Source organism: Daphnia carinata, chromosome 4, assembly GCF_022539665.2.
Source record: "Daphnia carinata strain CSIRO-1 chromosome 4, CSIRO_AGI_Dcar_HiC_V3, whole genome shotgun sequence".
NCBI classification, from domain to species: Eukaryota; Metazoa; Arthropoda; class Branchiopoda; order Diplostraca; family Daphniidae; genus Daphnia; species Daphnia carinata.
This window is the reverse complement of record NC_081334.1, coordinates 5,198,139-5,223,450: the sequence shown is the minus strand read 5'-3', so window position 1 is coordinate 5,223,450 and position 25,312 is coordinate 5,198,139. Positions and strand designations below refer to the sequence as shown.

The window sequence follows — 25,312 nt, the reverse complement described above, 5'->3', positions numbered from 1 at the left end:
ACACGGAATAATCAAAATTGTACTGTGATTTCAATTCCGGGATTAGTTTTTTTGTAAAGCTAGTGTTTTTTTTTTAAATTTAAGAAAACAAATTGCTGTAGCGCAAGAAATCTTTTTGGTTTCTTACGTTTAACTAAAAAACTCTAAGACCAATTGAAAAATAAACTTGATTTCCGTGATCAGCATTTAATTTTGAATCGAAATCATGTATTTTAAGCCAAATTTGAAATTTGTCCAAAAATGAATTAGTTTTACATTTCATTTTTATGAAATATATATTTATGTGGCTAGAATGCGTAAAGTTGTATTTAGAAAATTAAATAGGAATCCGGGCGATAGATGGCCATAGCTGTAAAAAAGAAAAAATAGGCCGAAATTTTTTTTTTTGGGGTAAAACGGATTGCCATGAAAAACGATATATTTCTTTTTTTTGTTGCTGTTAGTGATGCAGTTTTTCAATTACGCACTATTATGTATGGCAATCCGTTTTACCTAAAATAAAAAAAAAAAATATTGGCCTTTTTGCTATTTTACTGCTATTTCCACCTACCGGTCACATTTCTAGTTAATATAGTTAACGAAAAATCATCATACTCCATTTTGAAATAAACTAAAGGAAAGGAGCAAGTAATTAAAGTGTGTTTCCCCAAGTATTACGGTTTTTTTCTTTTTTTTTAAAGTTAAATCTTGATTTTTGATGATTACTTTAAATTTGTTTAAAAACATTTAATTTGTGACGGATAAAGTTTCTCGTAATGACCTTTGCGTCCACAAGAGGCGCCTTAAACCGTGGCTCATCGGGCAGTTGTTTTTTCAGGCATATTTCTAGATTGGCTTAGCGCGTGCAGTCTGCCTTCCTCGCTCGATTTTGCTTCTTGACCTCGTGGCTTTGGCGATTTTTGGCGTTTAATTTACTCATTTTTCAACGCTTTTCAAGGTACGCTTATAGATAATAATTAATAGCTGATACTAATGTTTGAATAATTTTGAGTTGGACAAATTTTTTTGTCTTTGAAAGATTAGGAGGTGGAAGTCGTACTTGCCATGAGGTAAGAAAAATAAAAATACTATTCGGGTTAGTACATTCTAGTCTGGCTAATCCATAGTTATTAAACAGTTTGGAAAAGGACATTTTTCCATGGAATGCCCACAAGGAGGAGGTGGGAGTCGAGCATGTAGGTGTCATAAGGTCAATATGAGACTTGTATCTAGTTTTCTTTTATTAAAGTTTAGTGTTCATTTCCAACCAAGAAGTGGTCCATGTAGCAAGGGATTTTCCACAAGGAGGGGTCATTGGTGGCAGCAAGTGTTACAATGTAAACATCAATTGTATCTTCACAAAAAATATTTTATGTTCCAGTGTTCATTGTCTTACCCCTAGTGTCATGAAGTTGGCCACACCTCAAAAGGCTGTACGAATCTATTCGTGAATTGACGAAAAACAGAAAGTCGCGTGAACAATACATTCCGGAAGCTGTGACAAGCGATGAAAAGGAACTGTTTAAGTGGGATCGTCTGTGGGGAACGCTTTAACAATTTTGATAAAGTCGTTCTCCATCGAATCCAGGTAAGCCGTTTTTCGAAACAGTATTTAATGATTTGAAAATATCTATTGGGTTTGCTTCAGGTTACAGGAAAAGATGTACCTCAATACATAAAATCACTCGAAAAAGGCGGCCTGCGCCCACTACTACTTCAAAACATTAAGAATTCTGGCTACATAAAACCAACACCTGTACAGAAAGCTTCAGTTGCAGTTAGTCCTTGTTCTTGCCAAAAGATATTTGATTGCTTGTGCTGTCACGGGCTCCGGCAAAACGGTAATCCAATTCATTAACGCTGTGTAATTCTGAAACCTTGATGCCCTCGTACTAACTTGATTCGAATGGGTCGGTATGAACTGGGTAAGTTGAGGTAAAAGTAATTTTGAGTGGGCACGTCGGTGATTGCGACTGCTAAAAGGTCCAATTGCATCTAAGATACTCAACAAACCCTTCGTGATATTCGTTGATTAAGTCATCTAAAATTTCACATTTCTTCATATAGGCGGCGTACTTGGTACCGGTTATGAACATATTGTTAGAACAAGGTGTTGCTGGTGCGTCGCCGCCATGGTCCAAAAGCCAGAAGTTGTAATTGTCGCACTTACTCGTGAATTTTCGATTCGAATTCACCGCGGGTCGTGTAAATTCTCCTACAATTCGGTTTTAAAATCTGTCATTATATATGAAGGTACTGTCGCGAGCCATCAGCGGTCAAATCTTCAAGCTGGGTGCAATACTCTTGTCGCGACCGCGGGGCGACTCGAGGATTTTCTCAACCGTGGAGTATTTTACTTCTCGACGGCCAGGTTTTTAATTTTGGACGAAGCTGATCGAATGCTTTATGGTTTTCGGTCCCGATATTGAAAAACTTGTCAGCCATCCAACGATGCCTACGAAAGTATGTTCTCGATGGCTTTTGAGTATGAGATTTGACTGATGTAATGCTATTTGTTTCTCTGTAGGGAATCCGTCGTGTTTGTATGTTTACGGTTTCACTGGCGCCCAAGTCGGAAAATTGCCTTGTCTGGAAATTTCGCAAAGTGTGACGGCGTTTGGCAGAACTATGATTGAGAAAACAAGAGAGGATGTGGAGTCTAAATTTTGCGTCGAGAATGGCTATGCCCATGACGCCAAAGTAATATCCCTGGATTGTGAATAATTATTTGCAGAAGTACTGACTAATGGATTTTCTTTTAATTTAATATCACGTCAGGTAATCTATGGTAACACAGATTCCGTAATGGTGAAATTCGGTGTACCCACGGTGGCCGAAGCCATGGAATTAGGCCGAGAAGCTGCCGCATTTGTGTCGGCAAAATTTGTCAAACCCATTAATTTCGAATTGGCAAAAGTCTATTACCCCTATTGATCAACAAAAAGAGGTAATTACGGTTCTGATTTATAAAGACTTCTTAGATGAGATACCAGTTGTACTGACTGTTTCTGTCTTCACAGGTATGCAGGATTGTATTGGACCAAACCTGAAAATTTTGACAAAATGGATTGTAAAGATACAGAAACCGTTCGTCGTGATAATTGCCAATTCGTTGCCAATCTTATCAATAGCTGTCTGCAGAAAATTTTGATGGAGCGGTAAACAAAAAGTCATCAATTTTAGTATTCGAAGTTTGAGGGTTTGATATTTTCTCTTAGAGACCAGGATGGAGCCTTAGAATACGCCAAACAAACAACTTCCGACTTGCTGTGCAACAAAGTCGATATCTCACTTCTGGTGATTACCAAGGTAGAGCGTAACTATGTTTTGGAATACTGTGATTTTATCCGTTTGCCTTCTTTTATAAAAAAGGAGCTGAATAAAACAGATACAGACTACGCCAGCAAACAGGCACCTGTGGAACTAGCTCACAAGATGCGTAAGCGAGATGCTGGTACAACCCCAAAATTAGGGGATCGAGTTCCGTATATCATTATCGCAGCTGCTAAAAACGAACCTCAAGGTTCGTCTTTGGATTTCAAATTTCTCATGAACTATTAAGTTTTCATACGTCTTCTTTAGGCGGAAGACCCGATTTTTGTCCTGGAACACAGCGTACCTATTGATGCCCAATACTATCTGGAAAATCAGCTTTCAAAACCCTTTGTTTGGATTTTTGAACCCATACTTGGATCTAAAGCGGAATCATTGTTGCTACATAAACACGGACTCATCGCACTTATTTGCTTGACATAATTGAACCGTTTGTATTCCGTATTGTAGATGGTTACCATACCCGGACGCCTTCAGTTGTTACTTCAAAAATTGGTGGATTGGCTAGCTTTACCACATGCAAATCCACCTGTGTTGGATGCAAAACCGTTCTTCCAGACGATAGTGCTGTATGCAAGTAAGTCTAATTTCTGCCTAACTCGGCGATGTTTGTTAAAATTACTGTTCCATTTAAACAGATTTTGCAAGCCGAAAGAATCGGAGTTCTACCAGAGGGAAACTGGCCAACTTTATGCTCTCGGAATAGAAGTTTAATCGTTTATGGACAGAATGTCAACGGTGCCATGGAAATCTCAACGAAGAGATTCTTTGTTCCAAGTAAATAGTTTGAGTGATATCATAATCATGTTACATACTTAATACTAAACAATTGTCACATTTAGCCGAGATTGCCCCATCTTTTACATGAGGACAAAAGTTAGAAAAGATCTCACGGAACAGGATAAACTTATGAAAAGATTCGGCCTACCCTGACAACCTACCGCTCTCGTCAATGATGGTGCATACAGGTAATGGTTTGGCTTCCGTAAAATAGATTGAAAACAATAAATTACACGACTCATTGTTCAGTAAGTTCCCATAACAAAAAGATTTTGATAAAAATTGCGTAGAGTCTCGGAGGGAGTAGGCGGTAAAATGCGTGATGTCATGTAATTCCGTATTTTGAAAAACGAATGTTGATGGCATTAGTAAATAGATGTATAAGTTATTATTAGAAACGTCACGTTGTTGCGAATAATCCAGTCGGCGAAACATCGTACAAATTAACGCACATAGTTAAATAGATTAAGTTCTTAGTCTTTCTGTTTTTTTTTTTTGTGGTTTATTTCAGTATCTAGGTTTTTTTTTTCTTACCATCCCATTTTAAATTCTTTTTTCATTAGCAACAAATTTTCCTTGCATTTATTTTATTTTTTTTCTTTTCTTTTTTTCTTTTCATTACTGTCATCCGCAAAAGCTGTAGCAAATTTGCAATAGACTAAATTCATTAATTTCTTTTCTTAATTCAGTTATTAATTCATTTGTAATTTAATTTTACTTTTTAGGAAGTGCTCATTTATACAAACTCATTATTCTTAACACCCAATTAAAGTCGTATTTGTCAAACAAAATATTTGCTTTAGTCTCGTAGGGGGCTAGTCGCTAGGTGGCCCAGGTGCTGTGCTGAGCTAAGCTGCTGATGGCAACATGTAACATGGCGTCGTAGCGGCTGGTTATATCACGGCAGCCGAACGTGGCAGACCTTCCTTTTTGTAGGTGAAATTCAAGGGAGGAACTGCAAATGCTCGCCGCCATCTTGTACGAACAATGTGGTCTGGCGAATACGTTGCCAAGGTGACCATGCATTACCTTCGAGTGTATTTAAGGTATACCATTTACTTGCTTTGTAAAAGCTAGGTTTTTAACTTGTGCATCATAACGATTTTGAATTGGGTAAGTTGCAAGTCGGTAGATTTGTTCCTCAGTTTCCCGGATACCAGCATCCTGCTTCGCGAGAACTACTCTACGTTGTTCTGGGGGGCTTAGACGAACATCTGAATCCGATTTTGAAGAAGTCTTGCATCGATGGACACTGACAAAATATAGGTGAAATAGCTAGTTTTTTTTTTATTAGCAAGGTTCATTTGTGTTCCAACTCATTTTATTTTTCAGGAAGCTGCACATGAATATTGGGTATTTTATCGTAAGTAGAATACAGAGAGATTCTGTAGTAGTAGATCTCTTTAGTTGGGTATTGAAATTGGCTGTGGTGTGTCTGGGGTCCGATGGGGTCTCAGTTGCAATTTGATCCTACTTGTTATTTATCACTGCCAATGCCAGTTGAAAAGGGAGTACTAGTTGACCTGTATCTGGCTTACATGGATCTTTTAGCAGAAAGTTTTCTGCTTTCAAGGGATTCGAAGAGTTTGCATAATATGTCTCTAGGATTCCACAGTTTTACGTAATTCAATTGACAAGAAATGTACACTGATTCTTGTTTTGTTTTTCTAAAGGCAGATTCGTAATTATAAAGAATTGGGAAAAGAAAATTGACGGAGGCTCAGTACCAAAAAAATTATGGTAGTTGGAATGATTACCGAAGCTCTTCGGATTCGTTTATTTCACGCGTTATGGTATTTAAAGAAAATAAACGGGTACCTGGGCCCCTTTGTATCTGTGACCCGATTTCCTCTTCACTTGTGATAATTCTGCAGCGGGTCATGCAGGTATTGTGATCAACAGAGAAGGTTAGAAGTGCGCTGCCCGGAAAGCAAATTTGGGGTAAAAGAAAAAAACTTATTCCAACTAGTAAGCCATTTCCAAATTCAACCAACAAAAAGGTACACAGTGAGATTTGCTTAACAATTTGTTTCTTTAATTGATTTTAAAATTAGGAAAAGGTGGAAGGAAAAACTTTGTTCTCTAGTAGTTTTTTAGTTAAAATCCTTTTTGTGCAAATTCATTTTTGAAATTGTTTACTTCATTGTCGAATGGCTCCGTTCACATTTGTTGTTCATGTGAGATGTTATATTTACCAGTTACTGCATTATATTTACCACTTTTGCAAGATGTTTGTACAGGAATTACTACTGTTTTGTTTATCTGGAATGTTGTGTGGGAGTCCATCAGGAATTGCTGGTCTGCAGTAAATTTGTCAGGTATATGTTAACTCATCAGCAAAATGTTGCGCACTAATTGTGTTTGGTTTTCTTGGTATAGGCTAGGTGATGAATATCAATGAATCAGAAAATGTTTTGCATGGGTAGTGAATGTTCTGACAGTATTAACAGTTGTGATGTGGTGTATTTCACTTCCACGCATCATAGTCTTATCTATCAGTTGAATTGTGTGGTCAATTTTCTGTTCGTGTAACCTCATTTCCTCTTGACTCATCTGGTAGAAGTTGGTGACCTGATACAATGAACATGGAAAAATCACCTGCGCCCACGTTGACGACGATACCTGTACCGAAGTGCAGGAAACTAAAATTAAATTTTCTTTACAATTTGGTTTCAGGCTACCTTTATAATTTTTTAATAGTTTTGCGTTTATTGACGAGTCCGCAAGCTCTTAGCTGATTTCCTCCTTTAGATACCGCCTGTCGACGATTTGACAGCCTCACACAATTAAAGAACGTATGCCAAAAAGTAATTGATTCAATTTAATGTATGCAATGTATACTAATTACACCATTCAAAACAATATTCCAGGCCAAAGTGAGCTCTTCCGAGCAGAAAAGTGACGGCGTATCCATTTAATTGACAATAGGCACAAGATAACGCACAATTAGCGTCCTTGTCTCAATGGAGAAATTTTGCCGTGGAACTTGTAATCGAAATACCATTGCAGCTGTTAAAAATAAGAAAAGTGTATTAGCATACAGATGTTGACTAGCTAACAATCCAGAGATACGTCAACTTGCGAAATTTCTAGATGTGTGTGAAGCGCAATCAGCATCCTTGTTGAACTGTGAACACAAATCATGTATTTTCCTAGAAATATCTAGGTTTTTGGATAAATAAATAAAAGACAGTGAAAAAATCGGGCTCAAAAACATGTTAAATCGGTATATTTTAAAAATGCCGTTCGTGGTTTTGGTCGTTGTATTTGTTAAAATAAAATTGAAATGGTAGTAGCCAATATGGGGGTGGGGGGGGATTCACGCTCTAAAAGTATGTTTAAAGAATTCACATCAGTGCAGTTCCCGTCTCAAAAAAGCAAGATTTTCAATTTTGATGAATTTTCCGGTTGTTAATTGGAAAACAAGATGACGCTGCTGTGCCACTATTTACTTGCTGACTATATGGGAGCGGTGAAAGCTGTGTTCGAAAGTTTCTGTTAAATATGTCATATTCCAATGGAAAACTCAAGAAAATCTTATAGTGCTTCTGTTCGTTTTCATCCCTGAGTGTGTTTTGGAAGTGAAGCCCACAGAATGCTTGGTGTTTATGGTACATATCTTGTAATCAGCTATGCCAGCTGTCAAACCAAAAAACTATTAGCAACCTACTATGTTGCATTCATCTAACTATACCAGTGCTCATTGAGAGGTATAAGACTAATGTTTTGTTATCAAAATCTCATTGACGGATTTTGCTTTTGAGGTTTAGGTCATGAAACTTCATTTGTAAAGAATACTTCCCGTTGAGGAATGTCACCAAAGATGCTAATTGTATGGGTAGGAATACCATAATATCATTCTTCTACTCTTTAACCACTCATGGTCTCCTGTCAATCGTGATCTGAGTGGTGCACCATATTCATCTTCGTTGCAGTGTCAACTGTAATGACAGTCATTTTGGCAGTTATAATCTCTACTTAGCCTACCAACGGACACATACATGTACCTCAATACAATTTCTACTGGTACTTTAAATTTTTCTTATGCCTCATATAGTTTGCTTTTTTATTTAAATTGAACATTTAACCATAGAATTGCCAACTATTAGCCGTCTGCTGCCTATTTTCTGGCCCTACAGTCTTTCTAGCCATCGGACAGCAGAAGTAAGTCAAATTGCTTTCAGCGTTTGATTACAACATCAATCTTATATTTCCCATTAACTAGTTCTTTTTTCTTTACTTTTACGATTTAGAACAAAGCCTTCTTCGTCTTCGCCACGCCCGTCATCTCGTCTTCGCTTCGGCCGTCGTCTTGTCTTCGCTTCGGCCGTCGTCCTGTCTTCGCTTCGCCCGTCATCCCGTCTTTCGCTTCGCCCGTCATCCCGTCTTTCGCTTCGCCCGTCATCCCGTCTTTCGCTTCGCCCGTCATCCCATCTTTGCTTCGCCCGTCGTCCCGACTTTGCATCGCTGGTCGTCCCGTTTGCGCCCGTCGTCCCGTCTTCGCATCGCCCGTCGTCCCGTCTTTGCATCGCCCGTCGTCCCGTCTTTGCATCGCCCGTCGTCCGGTCTCCACCTCGCCCATCGCCCCGTCTTCGCCTCCCCTTCGTCACCTCGTCTTCGTGGTATGGTTGTTTGTTTTATGTTGTATTATGTCTTGCAAATTGACCCGTTGGCTGCCACCCACCCACTTTGGTCCCCTTTTTTTTGTAGCTTGACAGGGACGGGCCGCGCTGTTCTACTCCATGGTCTATCTGCCATGGGGTGGAGCAGCGCCACTGCCCAAGATTGGCCGAATGGCCCCAAAGGCAATGCACCACAGGGAATCCCTTGATCGAGACGGCGATGTAGACCTGGGATGTGCATTTCCGTAAAGGTCTCATCGCCGTCTCAACCCGGCCCACCCGGCCCCCTTGGTCGCTATCCCTTTGATAGCGACAGTAGCTATTGTAGATAGGTGGCGTGGCAGCCAACGGGTTAGTTTTAAGTGTATTTGTGTATGTATTGTATGTTGTATTGGTTTTTTGAAATGTATGTAATAGTGGTGGATATGTGGGTGGAAGGAGGGACAATAAAAACGAGTTTACATTATTTACTTTTGTATTTATTATTTTGTTATACATTAACTGATATGGGGATCGAACCACAGACTTCTTACGTCGCAGGCCAGCATGCTACTGTTATGTCATAGCTGCTCCTAACCATATTGTTAGGAATGTGTTACCTATATAGATATGCAATTCACATTAGCTTATTATTGAATCTACATTAGTTCTTCATAAGTTCATGGTTGGAATAATGGTAAAGCGTGTGGTTGTCACGCTAGATTACTAGGGTTCGATCCCCATGTCAGCTAATGTAAAACTAAATAATAAATATAAAAGTAAACCAAAAAAAACAATAAAGATGAATTGAGTAAGTCAAATAAAAAAGAAAGTTGATAAACGTGATGTGTGAACACAGCGAAAACAGAAAATGTAAGAAACAAGTTTTGGAAAAAATATTTTATAAAAAAATTTTTATTGACAATTCTCTGCGCATTACAATTATTTTTGCAACTTTAAAAAGGCACAATAGCCCTTTCAAAAGTTGCCGTCAACCCAGGCAGGGGGAGACACTGCCTTGTTGACCCACCGGGGAGATTACCCGGTGATTGGCTAAGAGAAGCCGGAAGAAGAGCTGAAGATTTGGAACATTTTTACAGGAGCGATTAACCTTTAGTTCGGATTTGTGGGTAGCCACATCGCCCTCCGTGAACACATCATCGGACTAAGCGGCACCCCACGTCCCCTTTCCGGCCAGAGCCCTCCAAACCTCGGTATATGTTATTTTTATATATACCGTACAGTAGGGGCATGACCCCCTACGGGCTTATTATGAGTCAAGGGGAAACGGGGCTTCAGAAAAGAAGGGAGCCCAGATATGCACTTCAATTTTTTTAATATCAAATACCGTCTGGGGAATCCGAATTAAGTATAGAAATGTCATGTCATCCATCCAATCATTAAATTTATTCAGTGTCTTGCCCCAAGCAAGAATCTTGTCAGATCCAATGTTACTCTTAACCTATACTGAGAAAAGAAAAACAACACCATTAAGCATCTCAATTGTTGCTCATGTGACTTACATGACTCATAGATTCAACTTCTGGCAGAAGCTTGGGAAAGGCCATACAAATTGCAGATGAAAATCATTGTATAAGGCTCTTGAATGATAAAATAGCACCCGTAGTATGTTGCATTGTTGATAGTTGTGTTCCCAGTATGCTGAAAATCCTTTCCTATTGGATAAATTTTTTTTTGTAAATTAGACATGGTTGGCAAAAAGGAGGAGAAATGCTTCGGCACTAATTAAAAATTTTTTCAAGAAAATTCCATTCATACCTAAAGAGTCCATGTATGATGTTCATCGCTGCAATGCCAGCGAAGTGAAACATCTTTAGGGCCATTTAAGTACCCAGCTTCACCAACACTCTGAATGTAAAGGACAAGTTGTTCTTGAGCAAGAAAAGCAGAATTATTTGAGGCTTCTAGCTGTGACAGAACTATAAAGGATTGCTGTTATACAAGATTCATTTACACAAGATGGTACTTCTCATTAGACAATGTGCATACTCTATTACTTTACCTCATACCTTAATGGTAATGCACTGTGTTTTTTCAACTGTAGGCTCACTCTTCTATCCTGTAACACTTCCAGACTTGACTTGGTCCCCAGCTAAAATTCTGTGAATGCAAAATAATAGCATTAAAAATACTTTTTTGATAGACAAAAAACCGAGAAGTACCTAACCCATGTTTGATGTTGAACTCATGCCATTTCTGGGTTTCCGTACCACACCCATTTTCAGCAGTCTTTATGGTAATATTAATCAAAGCCACATGTACCACTATTAAATGGATGTTGAAAAGCAAATAAAAACCTGTTGAGATGGATATCAGGAGAATCAGAATAGATCTCAATCAACTTCAATTATTCCCTTCCCTTTAGTACTTAGTGACATAGCATAATAGATATACTTGCCTCAATTCAGAACCATAGACCAACGGAAAAGAACACAGAAATGTAGCTGTGAAAGCAGATCACTTTAAAACTCAGGATCAGGTATAGATCACCTAGAGTAGACCTAAAATGCAAAGGCAAAAATATTGGGCACGATTGCAGTTTACCAAGCATAGAAGCAAAATAAAATAATTATCAAAGAAAAACATATCCACACTTGAGTTGCCGAATGGAGAGTTTGATGCAATCTATGGCAATCCGTTTTAACTCCCCCCTCTCCCCCAAAATAAAAACGAATATCGGCCTTTTTTTTCCGTTTCACTGCTCTCGCCACCTCCCGGTCAGATTTCTAGGTGATTCTCTACATACACTCACCGAATTTTTCTGCTGCATCGTGCGGCGCTGTAGCGTACTTTGCGGTTGCCAAACGTCGTCAGGCTATTTCGTCATACTGTGGTTTCACCCCATCTGTCAATTGTACCAATTGTAGATATTGTCCATAACAAGTCTTCATGTTTACATTATTGCCAGTGCCAAAGTAAACAGGAGATCCAATTCTTGTGGAATATTGATAGCAAATAGCACATCTTGTTAGAATTTCTTGAAGGTCCAACAAAAAAACCTTCTGTTACAGACTGTGAATATTTTGGCACAGTTCTGCTTGTAACACTGGCTTTACACAGAATGATACAACATGAGACCTGGTTTTCCAAAAGTATGTTAATATTACCTCATTCTAAGCCCAAGTGCAACGGCTGACATTTCGTTTAGGTAACGAAGTAGTGCAATATTTGCACATGGATAATAGCGGTGGAGGTAAAAACAACAACAAAAAACAGAAATAACGATAACGTTCAGACGAGGGAAACTCAAATACACGTTGTTAACGTAAAAACAAAGTAAACAATCACATGTCAACAAAAAATTATAGTTCGATTTCAGACGCTAGAGGCTGATGCATCTGCAGCGCCATCTAGTGGAAATACAGTTTGGACAGGTTTTTAAAAATAAGCCCGACTTTTCGGCTTGACCGGTAGATGGCGATAGCAGTGAAACAGAAAAAAAAGGCCGATATTTTTTTTTTTTTTTTTTGGGGTAAAACGGATTGCCATAGAAATTTTTTTTTTTTTTTTGGGGGTAAAACGGATTGCCATATTTTCGTTTGAAAAACTATATATGGTCAATTTAGCCGGCACAGTAAACGGTTGCCGCGGTTCAAAAGCAACCTGGGCCGAACCCTATCGGAAAATTTGTGGAACACAGTGTACTGTACGCTCGTAGTATAAAATAGTTGGCACATTTTCATTTTTGTTGAATTTTCATTGTTGCTGACGAGTGATCCGCTCTAATGTTCCAGAATAATTCTTTAAAAAAAAAAAAAAAACAGAAATGAAAAAAACGCGAAATATTAAAAAACAACAGCCATGTGAAATGTATTCATACGAACCTGAATAAAAATCCAAGTTGGGTAGTTTAGGATAGTTCGACACTTTCGTGAAACGGCAGTCTCCTACTCAGCAATTCGTGCATAGCGTGATACAAAATCTGTTCTAAGCGGCTATGATTGAGCGAGAAAAACTGGGTGCGCGACACACCACCGTATTCGTGGCAGCGCAGAGTTGTATTATAAACAACGACACTATTTAGCGGTTGCTCTGTCATGCAATTCTACCATTACCTGGGCGTGCACTCGGTTGCCATCATAGGTCTACGAGAACATTACGAATGAAAAGCTCAGTTATTCGGCACATTAGTCATAGAAAAAACTACCCGTTCAAGTCCAAATATCAAAGAAGTGTTTACAGAATATCGCCTCATAACCATATGAAACAATACAAACCACCAATTCATTGTTATTTACTGTACTTGTTCGTGTCAACCCATTAAAGCCAAACGATAATGTTACGTTAAAACACATTAAAAACATTTGAAAACGAGAAATATTTCATCGATGTTTACCTACCTTAGGTAGTAGGCTGCGGATGCATAGTTTGAACACGAATCCAATGGTTGGCGTATCACAATAGACGGAAATTGCTTCTCCTGAATGCAACTTGAAACCGAGCGCGCGTTCATGACGACTTTAGGGAACCATGTTGCATACATAGTCTGCTGGCGTCCAGGATTAATCTAGCCCTTACCATTATCTTTATCTTTTTTTTTTTTTTCGAACCGAGGCCATGCATTTGGTGGCTTTTGACGTTTCCCAGTTGATGTTGGCCTTTCGAAAAGAGGCCGGCCCAACAGCTTGACTTGCCCACTCTATTATTGTATGGGCGGATAACGTATACGAATATTCAATACAAAATTTTTTCAAAAAATTGGGGTGTCATTATATACTCACTATGAAATACGCGCTGGATGAATTCTAGTATTTTTCATAAGCTCCAAGAGGCGGAGTTGACGTTGAAAACGTTCCGAAAACTATGCGTTCGTTCCACGATGGCGCAAACGACCATTATGTTGTCCCTCCCTAACTTCGACATATCGCATATTCCGATATCTATGTAATTTTCCGACCATGTTTTCATCTGCTTTCTCCCGGCGTTGGTGGTTGGAACGAGCAGCAAAATATTCCACACACACACACACACACTCACATCTACCCTATACTTAACGCTTATGCAATTCAGTCTGGATTTTATACATTTTTTTTTTTTTTTTTTCAAATCCCGCCCCTTCTTTGCCTTCTGTGCAGACGTGCACACACGGACCGGAATTGTTGAGAGGATGTAGTACGAATATAACTTCGATATACATACTCCTCTTGCTGACTTTTGTCCGATATATCCTATAAAAGCAAGCGAATGAATGGAACATACATCTATATTTTTTTTAATGGAATAAAAAGTGATGATGAAATAAGAGAAGTTTCTCTTTCTACCTCTTCTTCCGCTATTACGGAGGGCGGGTCGCACGTTCTCGTGTTTGCTGTGCCTGGGACGTTTTTTTTTTTTTTTATTTTGGGGGGGAACTCTCAAATAGAAAAGGGGGGGGGGGGCTGCCCCCTCCTCCCTCTCTGCATCCGCGTACTTTTTTCATTTCATTTCTCAATGTAGACTTTGACACACCCAAACGGAGGACGGTAGCGTATAGAAAAAACATTGAGAAAAAGCCGAGTCTATAATGTAAAGAGGGGAGCGTCGTTGGGCGTTAAAAAAAGAGGGAGACGCACGGTTCAGCCTACTTCCGAGTTCCTTTTTTGCCTGAAGCACACCCTCTTGCCTTGTTATATATCGGGCGAAGACGTCTCGCGACGTGCTTCCTATTTCGGCGGCACACCTGGGACCACACCGTCGAGATGCGACGCGACGCCTCCCCCCCCCCCCCTACCCGCTTTGAGAAAGAAGAATAAGATATCACTAAATAGAGGACAAGCTGTTCTCGCTTCCGGAAAAAGGGAGGGAAGAAAAAGGGGTCGCAATACAAAAATATTGGTAATAACAATTTTTGATTTCCGATGCTTACAAATGAAACATCGCTTACGCAATTCAAAAATAACACCTGGAGTCCAATTGCAGAATCCACTTCCGCTGAACCTATAAGATCTTGACGGAGACTTCCTTTCCTTTGCTATACGGATTTGATTTGAATAAAAAATGGTAATCTCAATCTCAGCGGACGTGATGCTAATAGCGTAAACTCCTAACTATTACGTAACACTTTCAAGATTTTTGTTACGTAAATGGGGAACAAAAAAACGAATAAACGTCTCGCCAGTTCCTTAAATGTCGAGGATCTTAATGTTTGCAGGATCTGAAACAAACAAAAAGATCCCTCTTATGTAATTGCCATTTTTGGAATGGCTTTCCAGGCATTCCCTTAACATTTGCCCTCGACTGCTAATATAGACTCGTCACACACACACATACACACAACAAAAATAAAATAAGAATACATCAACATGGTTATTAACAATTTGATGATCGCTGCTCGGCAACACCAATATCTACGTTCTGCTTACGTGGATATGGACAAAGCAGGCAAACAAATGCGGAAACGATTACACTTTGCTCTCGTGGCCCCCCCCCCCCCCACTTCCCCCTATCCCACAAAAAGATATGAGCCTCAAAGTCATTGATGAGACTTTGCTTGCGCCCAGGCAAAGTTCATTGCAATATTCCAATAGGAAAAGTTATATTAACAAACAAATAACGTAAAGCACAACTTATAGCAATAAAAAAGATGAATAAAAAATAAATAAATAAATAAATAAGGAGAGGGAAATCTATAGCACGTCTATGATAATAGAGCAAACCCTCCCTCCGTTCCGGTAGCAAATGAAATGGGAAAAAAAATAAAAATAAAAAGACAAATAGATACGAGGCAAGAGGCGTATGTTTAAGCGTACGCAATTGATGGTGGTGAACCGGAAAGACGCCATGGTTACAGGTTGCCGAGCATTGACGACGACGACGACATCGACGTCTCTCCCATTCGACGATTCCCTATTGTAAATTTTTCCCCCTTTTTTTTTTTTCTTTTTTTTTTTTATTGTCCCGTGCTGAGACGCAAAGATCACAGGGGCGTCTCGGTTCCTTTTACTCTTTTTTTTTTTTTTTTCAGTCCTCCCCCTTGCTATTGCGACGTACGACGACGCGTCTCCTCCCACATCCGCCCGTCTTCTTCGGCACTACCCCCCTCCCGCTTGTGCTGAGCGCCCCCCTCCCTCCTCCTTTTGATAGACACACGAGAAAGACGAAGGAAGGAAGAAGGAGGTTTCGAGGGTGGTGATTTCTTTTTCCTCTTTTTACTTCGTCTATGCGCGTTGTTGTTGAAATCTCCATCACGTCGCCCCATCTCGCAAGCCTCAAAGGGGAGAAATATTGTATTATTATTACATAAAAAAAAAAAAAAAAAAAAAAATCAAATGAAAGAAGGACAGGCAAGGAGGGGGGGGGGTGCTATAGACGCGTCTATTGTCGAGACGTTGATGGCAAAGACTTGATAACGCGCGCAAGGGAAACTTCCTCTTTTTTTTATATATATATATTTGCTTCCTCCTGTAGCACGCAAGATATTCCCTCATTTGATAAACTGGTGAATAGAGATGGAAGGCGCAAGCCAGCTGAAGAAAAAAGAAGCACGACTCGTGTCACTCGATCTGCCTACACCTATGCGCGTAAGCTGCAACACAACGCTGCAGTGAGGCAAGGAAATCAAGGAATTTCCTGGGTCGTTTGCAGTCAAAATCTACCATCGCGTAGCCGTTTAAGGGGTTAACAGGGGGAAAAGATTATAACATAGGCTATAAAAGATGCCGATAAGTGACGGAACTGGGATGCGTGTGCGGGCCGGAAGAGAGACGTGAAATGCGATCGACTGCGACGCAGCACGCGCATACGCGACGTTCTCAACAGGCCAATGAAAACAAAAGTGTTTGTAACAAAATAGGGAGCACGTGGCACCCCTTTTTCTTTCTTTTTTTTTTTTAAATATCCGGTCTCATCGGTGGATAACAACGAGTTCCGGGAAAAAAACAAAACGAATCAAGCGCGGATTAGATCTGATCGTCCATCCGTCGGAATCCAAAAACCTTCCCAAATTGCACGAACAGAAAAAAAAAAAGGAATACATCAAAACTGACGCAGTTGGAATTCCAAATGTCACATATTAAATAGTCTTGTTAGAATGATATCGAGGTTCATTCCATTTCAAATAGAATTGAAATTGACAAAATTCTCAAATCATTTGAAAAGGCAAGACAACGATTTGTTCTATAGTCTCTATCTGATAAGAAAAAAAAAAACACCAAAGACTGAAAGCGACGACAAGTGCTGTGTGTGTCTGTGTGTGTGTGTGTGTTCCGTTGTCATTCGATAAGGTCGTTACGGCTGGAACATAAAACCGACAGTTGGATGAGGCCAAGAGTCGAGTGGGAAGCGTGCCGGCGGAGACACACGTGAAACACAATATACGGGCGCACATATCGATGATGATGGATTCAGAGTCCCTGATAACAATAAAGCATATCCAACGTCCTCCTTTTTCTTTTCATTTCTTGACTACTGCAAGTCGCCTACACAGATACGGATTGCCTATATAGTCAGCGTGCCGGACCTCCATCGAAGATGTACAGTACGTGCGCTCTTTGCCCTTATCGCTTGGTCTCATCACACAGTTCGCCATGATTCTCCGTTTGTTTTTTTTGTTTGTTTTTTTTTCCGAGTCATTCGAGAGCATCTGCCGCAATGGATCTAAAACGCTCAAGGTGGCCTTCCTCTTTGCATTGACATGTAAAGACGGACCCAATGTCCCTCCCGTTTGCGATTACATGAGGACAAAAAAAAAAAAAAAAAACGAGCGCATGATGCGTTGGAACAATCAAAAGTTCGTGATTATCGCACAAGTGCGACAATTCCCGTCCAATATGAATTTGTTTTCTTTTTTCTCTTCCTCCTTGCTATTGTTTTGATTTGCGTTGCCGTTGTTTCAGATTCATGACGACCCCGAATCGAATGATAAAAAGAGGCGCTTTGATTTTCACACGAACGACATGGGCGATTTGTAGGTTCCGATTATCGCATCGCCATCAAACATCTTGCCAGTTAAAAATAAATCTAGCACTGCAAAAGAAAAACAAAAAAACGCCCTTTCTCTCTCTCTCTCTCTCTCTCTCTCTCTCTCTCTTTCTACTCCGATCGCAAAGAAATGCTGACCCGTCGTTCTAAACGCACGCAATAACCTCAACCGTCAAAGAGAGTTAAAAAAAAAAAAAAAACCCAAACAAGAGGCACGTATTTCATTATTTCAAAGAGAAATCGCATCTGGCTGTTGTTTAACTCCTCCCCGATTGACTGTTAAACTTCTTTACTGCCATTCGTCTTTATTTCCATCAAATGTATCGTCAGCTAAGCCTGGGCCGGCCCAATTGGGACGATAACGCTCGTCTCACCTTACAACGCAGCAAACGGCGGTTCGCTTTTCAATAGAAGACAAACAAAACAAAACAAAAACAAACATAAAAGCCAAGCCGAGTCGTCGACTTGTAAACAATTTCCCAGTCCACCACTACCTACTGGCAGCCTGGATAGATATAGTCTTTATTCGCTGTCTGCATAATACTCTTATTTTTTTTATTCGAACGGAGGCTGTCGTTCGATGCGGAAGAATGTCCCCAAAACCGATGGCTCTATCTATACGATGATGAAAAGGAATCAGAACACACAAATAGAACGCGATTGCCGTGTGATTGGAGGCATCAACGGACATTATATCTAGGCCAGTGGTAATTGGAGAAGGTCCTCATTGAACGATTGACTGTCTCTTGCTCCCCATAGCAGCGCTTACTACACACAGCCATGTGAAGTCTCGTCGCTCACTCGCATCCCCATTTTTCCGGCAAACGCAAAGTACGTACGATAAAGAGAAGGAAAAAAAAAAAAAACGTATGCGTCCTGTACTATCGTTTATATATTCGAAATAAATAAAAAAGCCAAAAGAAAAGAGACGAAAAGAAAGGAGGGGCTGGTGATGGACTTTTGAAAAAAAAAAAAAAAAAAAAACTGTACGAAACGAAAGCAGCAGACCCCCCATGGACGAGATGATTATAGAGTCGAGAGATCATGTTCATCCAACCTTTCCAGTCAACGACGCCCGTTGTGACTTTTCGTACATTGGACGGACGCCAGTACTTGCTCAAACTATTCGAATAGAAAATGGGCAAGAAGAAAAAAAAAAAAAAATAAAAACCCACAAAGAGAACGAAAGAAAAAAAAAAGAAAAAGAAAAGGGAAATAACCCAACTAGTATACAAACGCATATGGCGACGTCCGTTGGTTTTTTTTTTCGAACGTAACGGGGTCGTGTTCGACATCATGCGGTGAGAACCATTTGCCAACCACTTCTCATCGTTCCTTTGGACGGGTGCCTCAACGTTTTCCTTTTCGATTTCTTCGCAAAGTTGGCTCGTTTGGGGCTTCTTTCTTTCCCTCTTATAGACCAATAACACCGAGATGGAAGCGTCTCTTACCGAAAGACTTTCGGTATGTTTTGTTTTGTTTTTGGTTTGGGTTCTCAATATGGGGAAGGCGATTTATCGCGATGAATAGGCAAACTGAGAAAGATCGAAGAGAGAAAATAAATTCGATCGTTGGATGCGATGATGTGGCAAAGAATTTTCCTATTTTTTTTTTTGTGGACGCGTTTTTGCCCCACTTGTGCCCGCCCCGCTTCTTAATCTCTACGCGTGTAGATGTACTGATGAGACGTGATTACCGGTGTGGAACGGTTTAATGACGACTCGTCTTTCATATCAAAGGCATTTCTTTCCTTTCCTTTCTTTTTTTTTTTGTCGAGAGAGCGACACACGTTGACTGACTGCGATGATCATGTTTTCTGTTTTATTTTTTTTTTTTTTTATATTTTTATTCTATCCCATTTATTATTTTTCCCCCCTCTCATAAATTGAATTTTTTTTTTTTCCCTTTAAAACAAAAAAAAACAAAAAACGAAATGAAATGGAAAGCTTGGCGATGGGACGGTGATAATGGACGCGTGGCGACGAGGCAATTGGCATTCGCTAATCAAGAGAAAGAGAATAGCTTCGATGGATGGAGAGGCTGTAGTGATATATCTGTGTGATAGTTTCATTAATTGGAACGCGGAGATGGGTGACACAAGGGGGGAGGGGGAGAAGCTTCATTATTCGAAAAAAAAAATGTCGACGCCCAACCTTCCTTTATTTTATTTTTTTCTTTGCTCGTTATTTAATCAACGACTGTTAATTGAAAGAATCGCTTCCCCTCATTAATTGCTGTTGTTTCTTTGCTGCTATTCTTTTAGGTTACGGAAAGATAACGAGCAACGGCATACCAGCGCATTTCATTTTAAAATAAAAAAAAAACTGAAAAATCAAAACACGGCCGATAAAATCGAATTCCGCCGACCCTCCAATAAAATGGATTGTATCATCTGATTACCGTTAAAATGCGTTCTATAATTTGACATTCATTCCGATTCAAGGATTACGCACAAAAGGAAAGTGTAGAGTATTTAAGAAAAGGAAAAAAAAAAAAAATTAGACTTCCGCTGGCTTCACTTGGATGCCACCAACAAAAGCCAACCTATTCAAATAATAGTTTATACAATACACGTCAATGTAAAAAGAAAAAAAAAACCATTCGACTACATCATAACGATGAATGTAGTACAATCCAAAATGATTTGGAAGAATTTCAATAAAGAAAACGTAGTATATATCTCTATCAATCGGAAGGGGAGCCAAACTATACACACACACACACACACAAAAAAAAAAAAAAAAAAGGGAAAACGCAGAGATTGGTCGTAGTCACGGGAGAAAAGGGCAGTGTCGGAGCAGCTGAGGGGCCAAGTCGACGATCAAAAGGCGGTTCCCATCCATAAAGCCACGCACACACGGGTAGATATACGGAAAGAAGAAGAGGGGCGCCTCTAACAGCCGCAGCGAAAGACACACACGCACACACACACACACACACATACACACACAGCGTGAAGGAGGGAGGGCAAATGGTCGTTTGGTGCTGGCTCCTGGTTGGTCGGTCGTCGGCCGGCAAAGAGACCGCCGCAAAAAGTGGGGCCTATGTCTGCACTTTCTCTCTCTTTTTCACTTCTTTGCTCTCTTTCCCTTTTCTCTTCCTTCCTTCCTTCCTTCCTTCCTTCCTTCCTTGCTTCCTTCCTATACATGCTCTTGTGTGTACATCACCCCCCCCCATCCCCAGTCGTTCGAGGAGGAGGAGCTGGGTATATATATAAGATGAATCAAAACAGTTGGAATCTCATCCGTGTTCAGTCGGCAGCGACGACGACAACTCAACATTCGTCGTAGTCTCCGCATTTAGTTGACAAGTTCCGTGCCCGTGTGTTAAGTGTCACCTGACATTGTCCCCCCCCCTTTCCTCCACTAATTAAAACGAATTCGCAAGCAATATTTTGTTACGAATGTACGAACGTGCGTGGCACTAACATTTTTACTGTGAAACGCAAAATTTGTCCAAAAAAAAAGATCATTCCCCGCGTTTTGCCAGTGAAAATTCAAGAGGAGCAACAATCCCAACAATTCATCAACAATCAAAAACTGTAAGTAGTAGGTTCTCTATAGGCCTAAAATATATGGTGATCAAAGCTCTTTACGCAACGTACACGTAAACGCAAATGATTTGGGGGAAAGTCGGGGTTCTCTATAAATCGCTTATTCATTTAGACATCCGCCTTTTCTTCTGGTGGGCTGTAATTCAATCCCAATTTGCGTGTACGTTGTGCTGGCAATCGAACGGGTTAGAGGAGAAGGAGAGGGACGCAAAACAAAAAAAATAAATAAAAGAGCAAAACGGTCTTTTTCTGACACGATGGCGCGTGCTGTCGATCTAATCGGCTCTCTGAAAGACGAGACGCCATTTCGTGTTTTCAACTTCACGGCCTTTTCCTTTGAAAAAACGTAGTTGGGCCGAATAAATTCGATGCTCATTCCTTAACCAAAAGCATTTTCTCTTTTCATTTGATCTTAAACAGTAGCGCAAAAAGAAACGAAAAGAAAAAAAAAAAAAAAAAAAATGGGAGACGGTGAATCGAGCGCAAACGACAGTTGCAGAAGCAGTCCAGTCAGTTTAATCGAACACAACAAGATGACGGACACGATCAACACGAGCAGAGAGAGCTCGCCGCCATTGTGCGATTCGGTGAAAGAGGAAGAGAACGCGGCGAGAAGTCGGAGCGCGTCGAGTCCGTGCGGAAACGTCAGCAACAAGCCGTCGGCGCATCTTTCCTTTTCGATTGCCCGGCTCATTAACACAATGCCATCGGCCGATGACAACAACTCGCCGACATCATCACCGGCTCCCGATCACGGGCCGTCGGCATCACAGCAGGCCTCCACCGTTCAGCCGGCACCCGTTTACCCGATCCCGATGTGGGCGCCGACGACGACATCCGGCCCTACCAACGCAACCACCGCCTCTAGGCCGTCGGCATTTGCATCGCAAATGATGGCCGGCTATTTGCCTTCACAGCCATTGGCCGATGGCAACGGCAGCAGTAGTTTGAATCAAATGTTGCGCAACGTTTTGATGCATCAGCCGACGGACGCGTTGGCCACGCTGATGCGCCACTACCAGCAACAGTTTTACGCGGTCGGACATCCGTTGCCGTTTGCGACCCACCCCGTTGGTCCATTGGCACCCCCTTTGAATCTGAGCGCCGGCAATGCGAGTGGCACATCATCATCGGCTGCCAATCTGCAAAAGGTAGAAATCTTGCGGTCAGCCGCGTCGGCCTCGCTTCACCATCACCAACGGTCGACGCCTCTTTTGGCACCTCATCGTAACCTTCACGGTAAGCATTTTCAAATCTCCAACAACAACAACAACAACAACAGCAACTACAAAAAATGTGCAAACAAAAACGCAGTTCTCTACAGGCCTATAAAAATGAAACGTGTTTCTTTCCTTCATCGACAGATTTCTGGTTTCACCCGGGTTTCGTTCAGCAACAACACGGTCCGTCTGCGCCGTTCAAATCGGCCTTCGTCAAACCCACCGTTAGGCCTAACCAGCAGCAGCAGCAGCAACAACAACAACAACAACAACAACAGTATGGTACCTCGGTTGGTCAGAGCACGAAATCGGCGAGTGCGACGTCGCAACAACACCACTCGTCTGCCGAGTCCGCCGTCAAACGGAAGAAAGTGGAAGAGGAAGACGAGGATGAGGACGAAGATGAGGAAGTGATGATTGGCGACGACGTCGATGACGACGACGAAGAGGACGACGAGTTGGACGAAGACGATTTAGAAGACGACGAGGACGAAGACGAGGACGAGGACGAGGAAGAAGAAGAGGACGAAGAGAGTCACGTGAGCAGCAGCGGCGCCCCGGTCGGTTCGGACGACCCGAGTCCCGTTCGGGTCGATCACCGACGTCGGCGTCACAACAACAACAACGCCATCAAAAACAAAGGCGCCAAAAAGAAGAACAAAATCGACTCGTCGTCGTCGACGAGGACGACATCGACGACGACGACGGCGACGACGCCCAACGCGTTGGCCGACAACGGCGATCAGCCGACGTCGCCGGCCGATTCTTCGGCCGGCACGATCAACGGATCGTCCGGCAACAACAACAACAACAAAGGCCGAGTTTTTACGTGTCCCGACTGCGGGAAAATCTTCAACGCTCACTACAACCTGACGCGTCACATGCCGGTGCACACGGGCGCCCGTCCGTTCGTCTGCAAAGTCTGCGGCAAAGGGTTCCGTCAGGCGTCGACGCTGTGCCGCCACAAGATCATCCACACGGCCGAGAAGCCGCACAAGTGCTCGACGTGCGGCAAAGCCTTCAACCGCTCGTCGACGCTCAACACGCACGTCCGCATCCACGCCGGATTCAAGCCGTTCGTCTGCGAGCACTGCGGCAAAGGATTCCACCAGAAGGGCAACTACAAGAACCACAAACTGACGCACAGCGTCGAAAAGGCCTACAAGTGCGTCGTCTGCAACAAGGCCTTCCACCAGGTCTACAACCTCACCTTCCACATGCACACGCACAACGACAAGAAACCCGTAAGTTATTATTCATACGACTATTAATTTACATTTCAAATGAGCAATTTAAATAAAAACGATTGCCCTTCTTTTCTTTTTTTTTTTCAAAATCGATAGTTTACGTGCCGCATTTGTGGGAAAGGATTTTGCCGCAACTTCGACCTGAAGAAACACACGCGCAAACTGCACGACGCCCATCAGCAGCAGACGCCGTCGTCGTCATCGTCTGCCATGGCGGGGTCGGCCAACGGGGCCGTTACGGCGGCCAACATGAATTCGTCTTTCAGCTCCAACGACGGCGAAAGGAGCAGCCTGGGCAGCAGCAACGGCGCCAGTCCCGTCCACCACAACCCGCAGCCGCGTTCCGTCGTCAAGACGTCGCCATCGGTGGTCGAGTCCGTCATGCCGTCGCATCAATCGAACGCCAATCGGATGGCTAGAGTCAGCGGGGTAGCCAACAAAACGGCCGCTAATCATAAAAATAAGCTTCACCATCCGTCGGAGGCCATGACTCCGTTGGCCGCATCGCTTCGCAGTCTTCACCAACATCTTTACCATCACTCGACGCCGGCGATGCCTCCACTGTCTTTAGCCACACCCTACCACCACCACCATCACCACCACCAGACGCATCTAATGTCGACTGGAGGATCGGTGGGAAGCTCGTCGGCATCGTCCAATCGCACCCCGACCGGAGGAGCTCCATCGGCGACGGCTCCATCCCGTTTGTTTCAAATCTCTTCGCTGTTATGACCACCATTTTATTGACTGTTTTAAATTTTTTTTTTTTTTTTTTGCTCTTAAACCCCCCCCCCCCCCCCCCCCCACCCTCGATGGCTTTCCTCGCGCAAACAAAAACAAATTGTTGTTACATTACTCTTTTTCTTCTTGTTTTTTTTTTTTTTTCTTTTTCAAATTGCTGAAGTTATTAATTCTATCACACATGTCTCTATCGAGAATATAAACCACAATGTACAGTACGAAAACGTCAAGTCTTTTTTTTAATTATTATTATTACGTACGCATCATAATAAGAAATAAGAGACTTTCGGTTCCCTTCCATCTGCAACGCGATGAAGACGGACTAGGCGGGGCAAATATATATGCCGGACAACAACAACAACAACAACACAAATGTAGAGTATTATAGCTGTCAACAGCAGTCGCGTATGCGAGTCCGTTAACGAGCTCAGTTTGATTGCTGCCCTATACCACGACGTTCGGTCACGTCTGGTTATCATAAAAGACCTGACATCATCATCACACCATCATCCGCGAATATTCTTCGACACCCTCCCCCCCCCCTCCCTCCTTCTCCTACGTCTATCGACTATGGGACAAACCAAAAACTGCCGGTAAAGACCTACAACAAACAAGCAGATGAGCTCCGCCCCAACTATATTATTTTTTTTTTTTCCTGTTGGCCGTGTTCATTTGCGAGAGGCAGAGAAAGAAAGATCGGTCGGGGCTGCGTCGACAGCCAACAACAATGAAACGCTGGCTGCGCGTGTTTGTGTCTATTCGTTGCCAGGGCCGAGGTGTCGGACCGTGTCGGCAGCTTTTAACACACAATCACACGAGCGACAGCTTACAACAGCTGCAGGTGAAATCACTAGGACGAAGAACCGAAGCCGTCAGCCAGTCACACACGAGCGTTGCCCGGCGAAAATCAAATCATCTTCACGCCATCATCATCAAAAA

General features: G+C 41.8%; 2 protein-coding genes and 2 long non-coding RNA genes across 9 annotated transcripts; 3 read left to right on the top strand and 1 right to left on the bottom strand.

The window, feature by feature from the left end:
- The first annotated feature begins 829 nt into the window (after positions 1–829).
- LOC130687591 (uncharacterized) lies at positions 830–7,206 on the top strand. Of its 6 annotated transcripts, none has more exons than XR_009420772.1 (21): positions 830–937; positions 1,024–1,049; positions 1,118–1,175; positions 1,229–1,316; positions 1,382–1,567; positions 1,628–1,820; positions 2,047–2,442; positions 2,507–2,679; positions 2,758–2,926; positions 3,000–3,137; positions 3,198–3,288; positions 3,352–3,502; positions 3,562–3,889; positions 3,951–4,089; positions 4,155–4,280; positions 4,896–5,138; positions 5,211–5,358; positions 5,425–5,455; positions 5,766–6,410; positions 6,472–6,899; positions 6,963–7,205. It is a non-coding gene; the product is annotated as an uncharacterized LOC130687591 (long non-coding RNA). The 6 variants fall into 6 exon arrangements; XR_009000176.2 differs by having other exon boundaries at positions 843–937; positions 1,019–1,049; positions 1,107–1,175; positions 6,963–7,206; XR_009420773.1 differs by having other exon boundaries at positions 848–937; positions 1,107–1,175; positions 1,234–1,316; positions 6,963–7,206.
- A 776-nt stretch (positions 7,207–7,982) lies between these two features.
- Positions 7,983–9,011, top strand: LOC130687787 (uncharacterized). Its single transcript, XM_057510962.2, has 3 exons — positions 7,983–8,118; positions 8,186–8,256; positions 8,346–9,011. The coding sequence occupies exons 1-3, from the start codon at positions 8,094–8,096 to the stop codon at positions 8,805–8,807; spliced, it is 558 nt and encodes a 185-aa protein (XP_057366945.1). The 5' UTR covers positions 7,983–8,093; the 3' UTR covers positions 8,808–9,011.
- Positions 9,012–10,165: 1,154 nt separating this feature from the next.
- Positions 10,166–11,013, bottom strand: LOC130687782 (uncharacterized). The gene is made up of 3 exons (XR_009000260.1): positions 10,882–11,013; positions 10,473–10,814; positions 10,166–10,369 (listed from the first exon to the last, which is right to left on the bottom strand). It is a non-coding gene; the product is annotated as an uncharacterized LOC130687782 (long non-coding RNA).
- Positions 11,014–21,591: 10,578 nt separating this feature from the next.
- Positions 21,592–24,396, top strand: LOC130687207 (zinc finger and BTB domain-containing protein 24-like). Its single transcript, XM_057510346.2, has 3 exons — positions 21,592–22,404; positions 22,530–23,629; positions 23,729–24,396. Exons 1-3 carry the CDS (start codon positions 21,627–21,629, stop codon positions 24,362–24,364), a joined length of 2,514 nt encoding a protein of 837 aa, XP_057366329.1. The 5' UTR covers positions 21,592–21,626; the 3' UTR covers positions 24,365–24,396.
- The last annotated feature ends 916 nt before the right edge of the window (positions 24,397–25,312 follow it).

Coding starts and splice junctions, on each gene's coding strand:
- LOC130687787 (XM_057510962.2), top strand. CDS start 8,094: ATGTACCTCAATACAATTTCTACTG. Junction 8,119..8,185: donor CCTCAATACAATTTCTACTG/GTACTTTAAATT, acceptor ATTTAACCATAG/AATTGCCAACTATTAGCCGT. Junction 8,257..8,345: donor CTAGCCATCGGACAGCAGAA/GTAAGTCAAATT, acceptor TTTACGATTTAG/AACAAAGCCTTCTTCGTCTT.
- LOC130687207 (XM_057510346.2), top strand. CDS start 21,627: ATGGGAGACGGTGAATCGAGCGCAAACGACAGTTGCAGAAGCAGTCCA. Junction 22,405..22,529: donor ACCTCATCGTAACCTTCACG/GTAAGCATTTTC, acceptor CTTCATCGACAG/ATTTCTGGTTTCACCCGGGT. Junction 23,630..23,728: donor CGCACAACGACAAGAAACCC/GTAAGTTATTAT, acceptor CAAAATCGATAG/TTTACGTGCCGCATTTGTGG.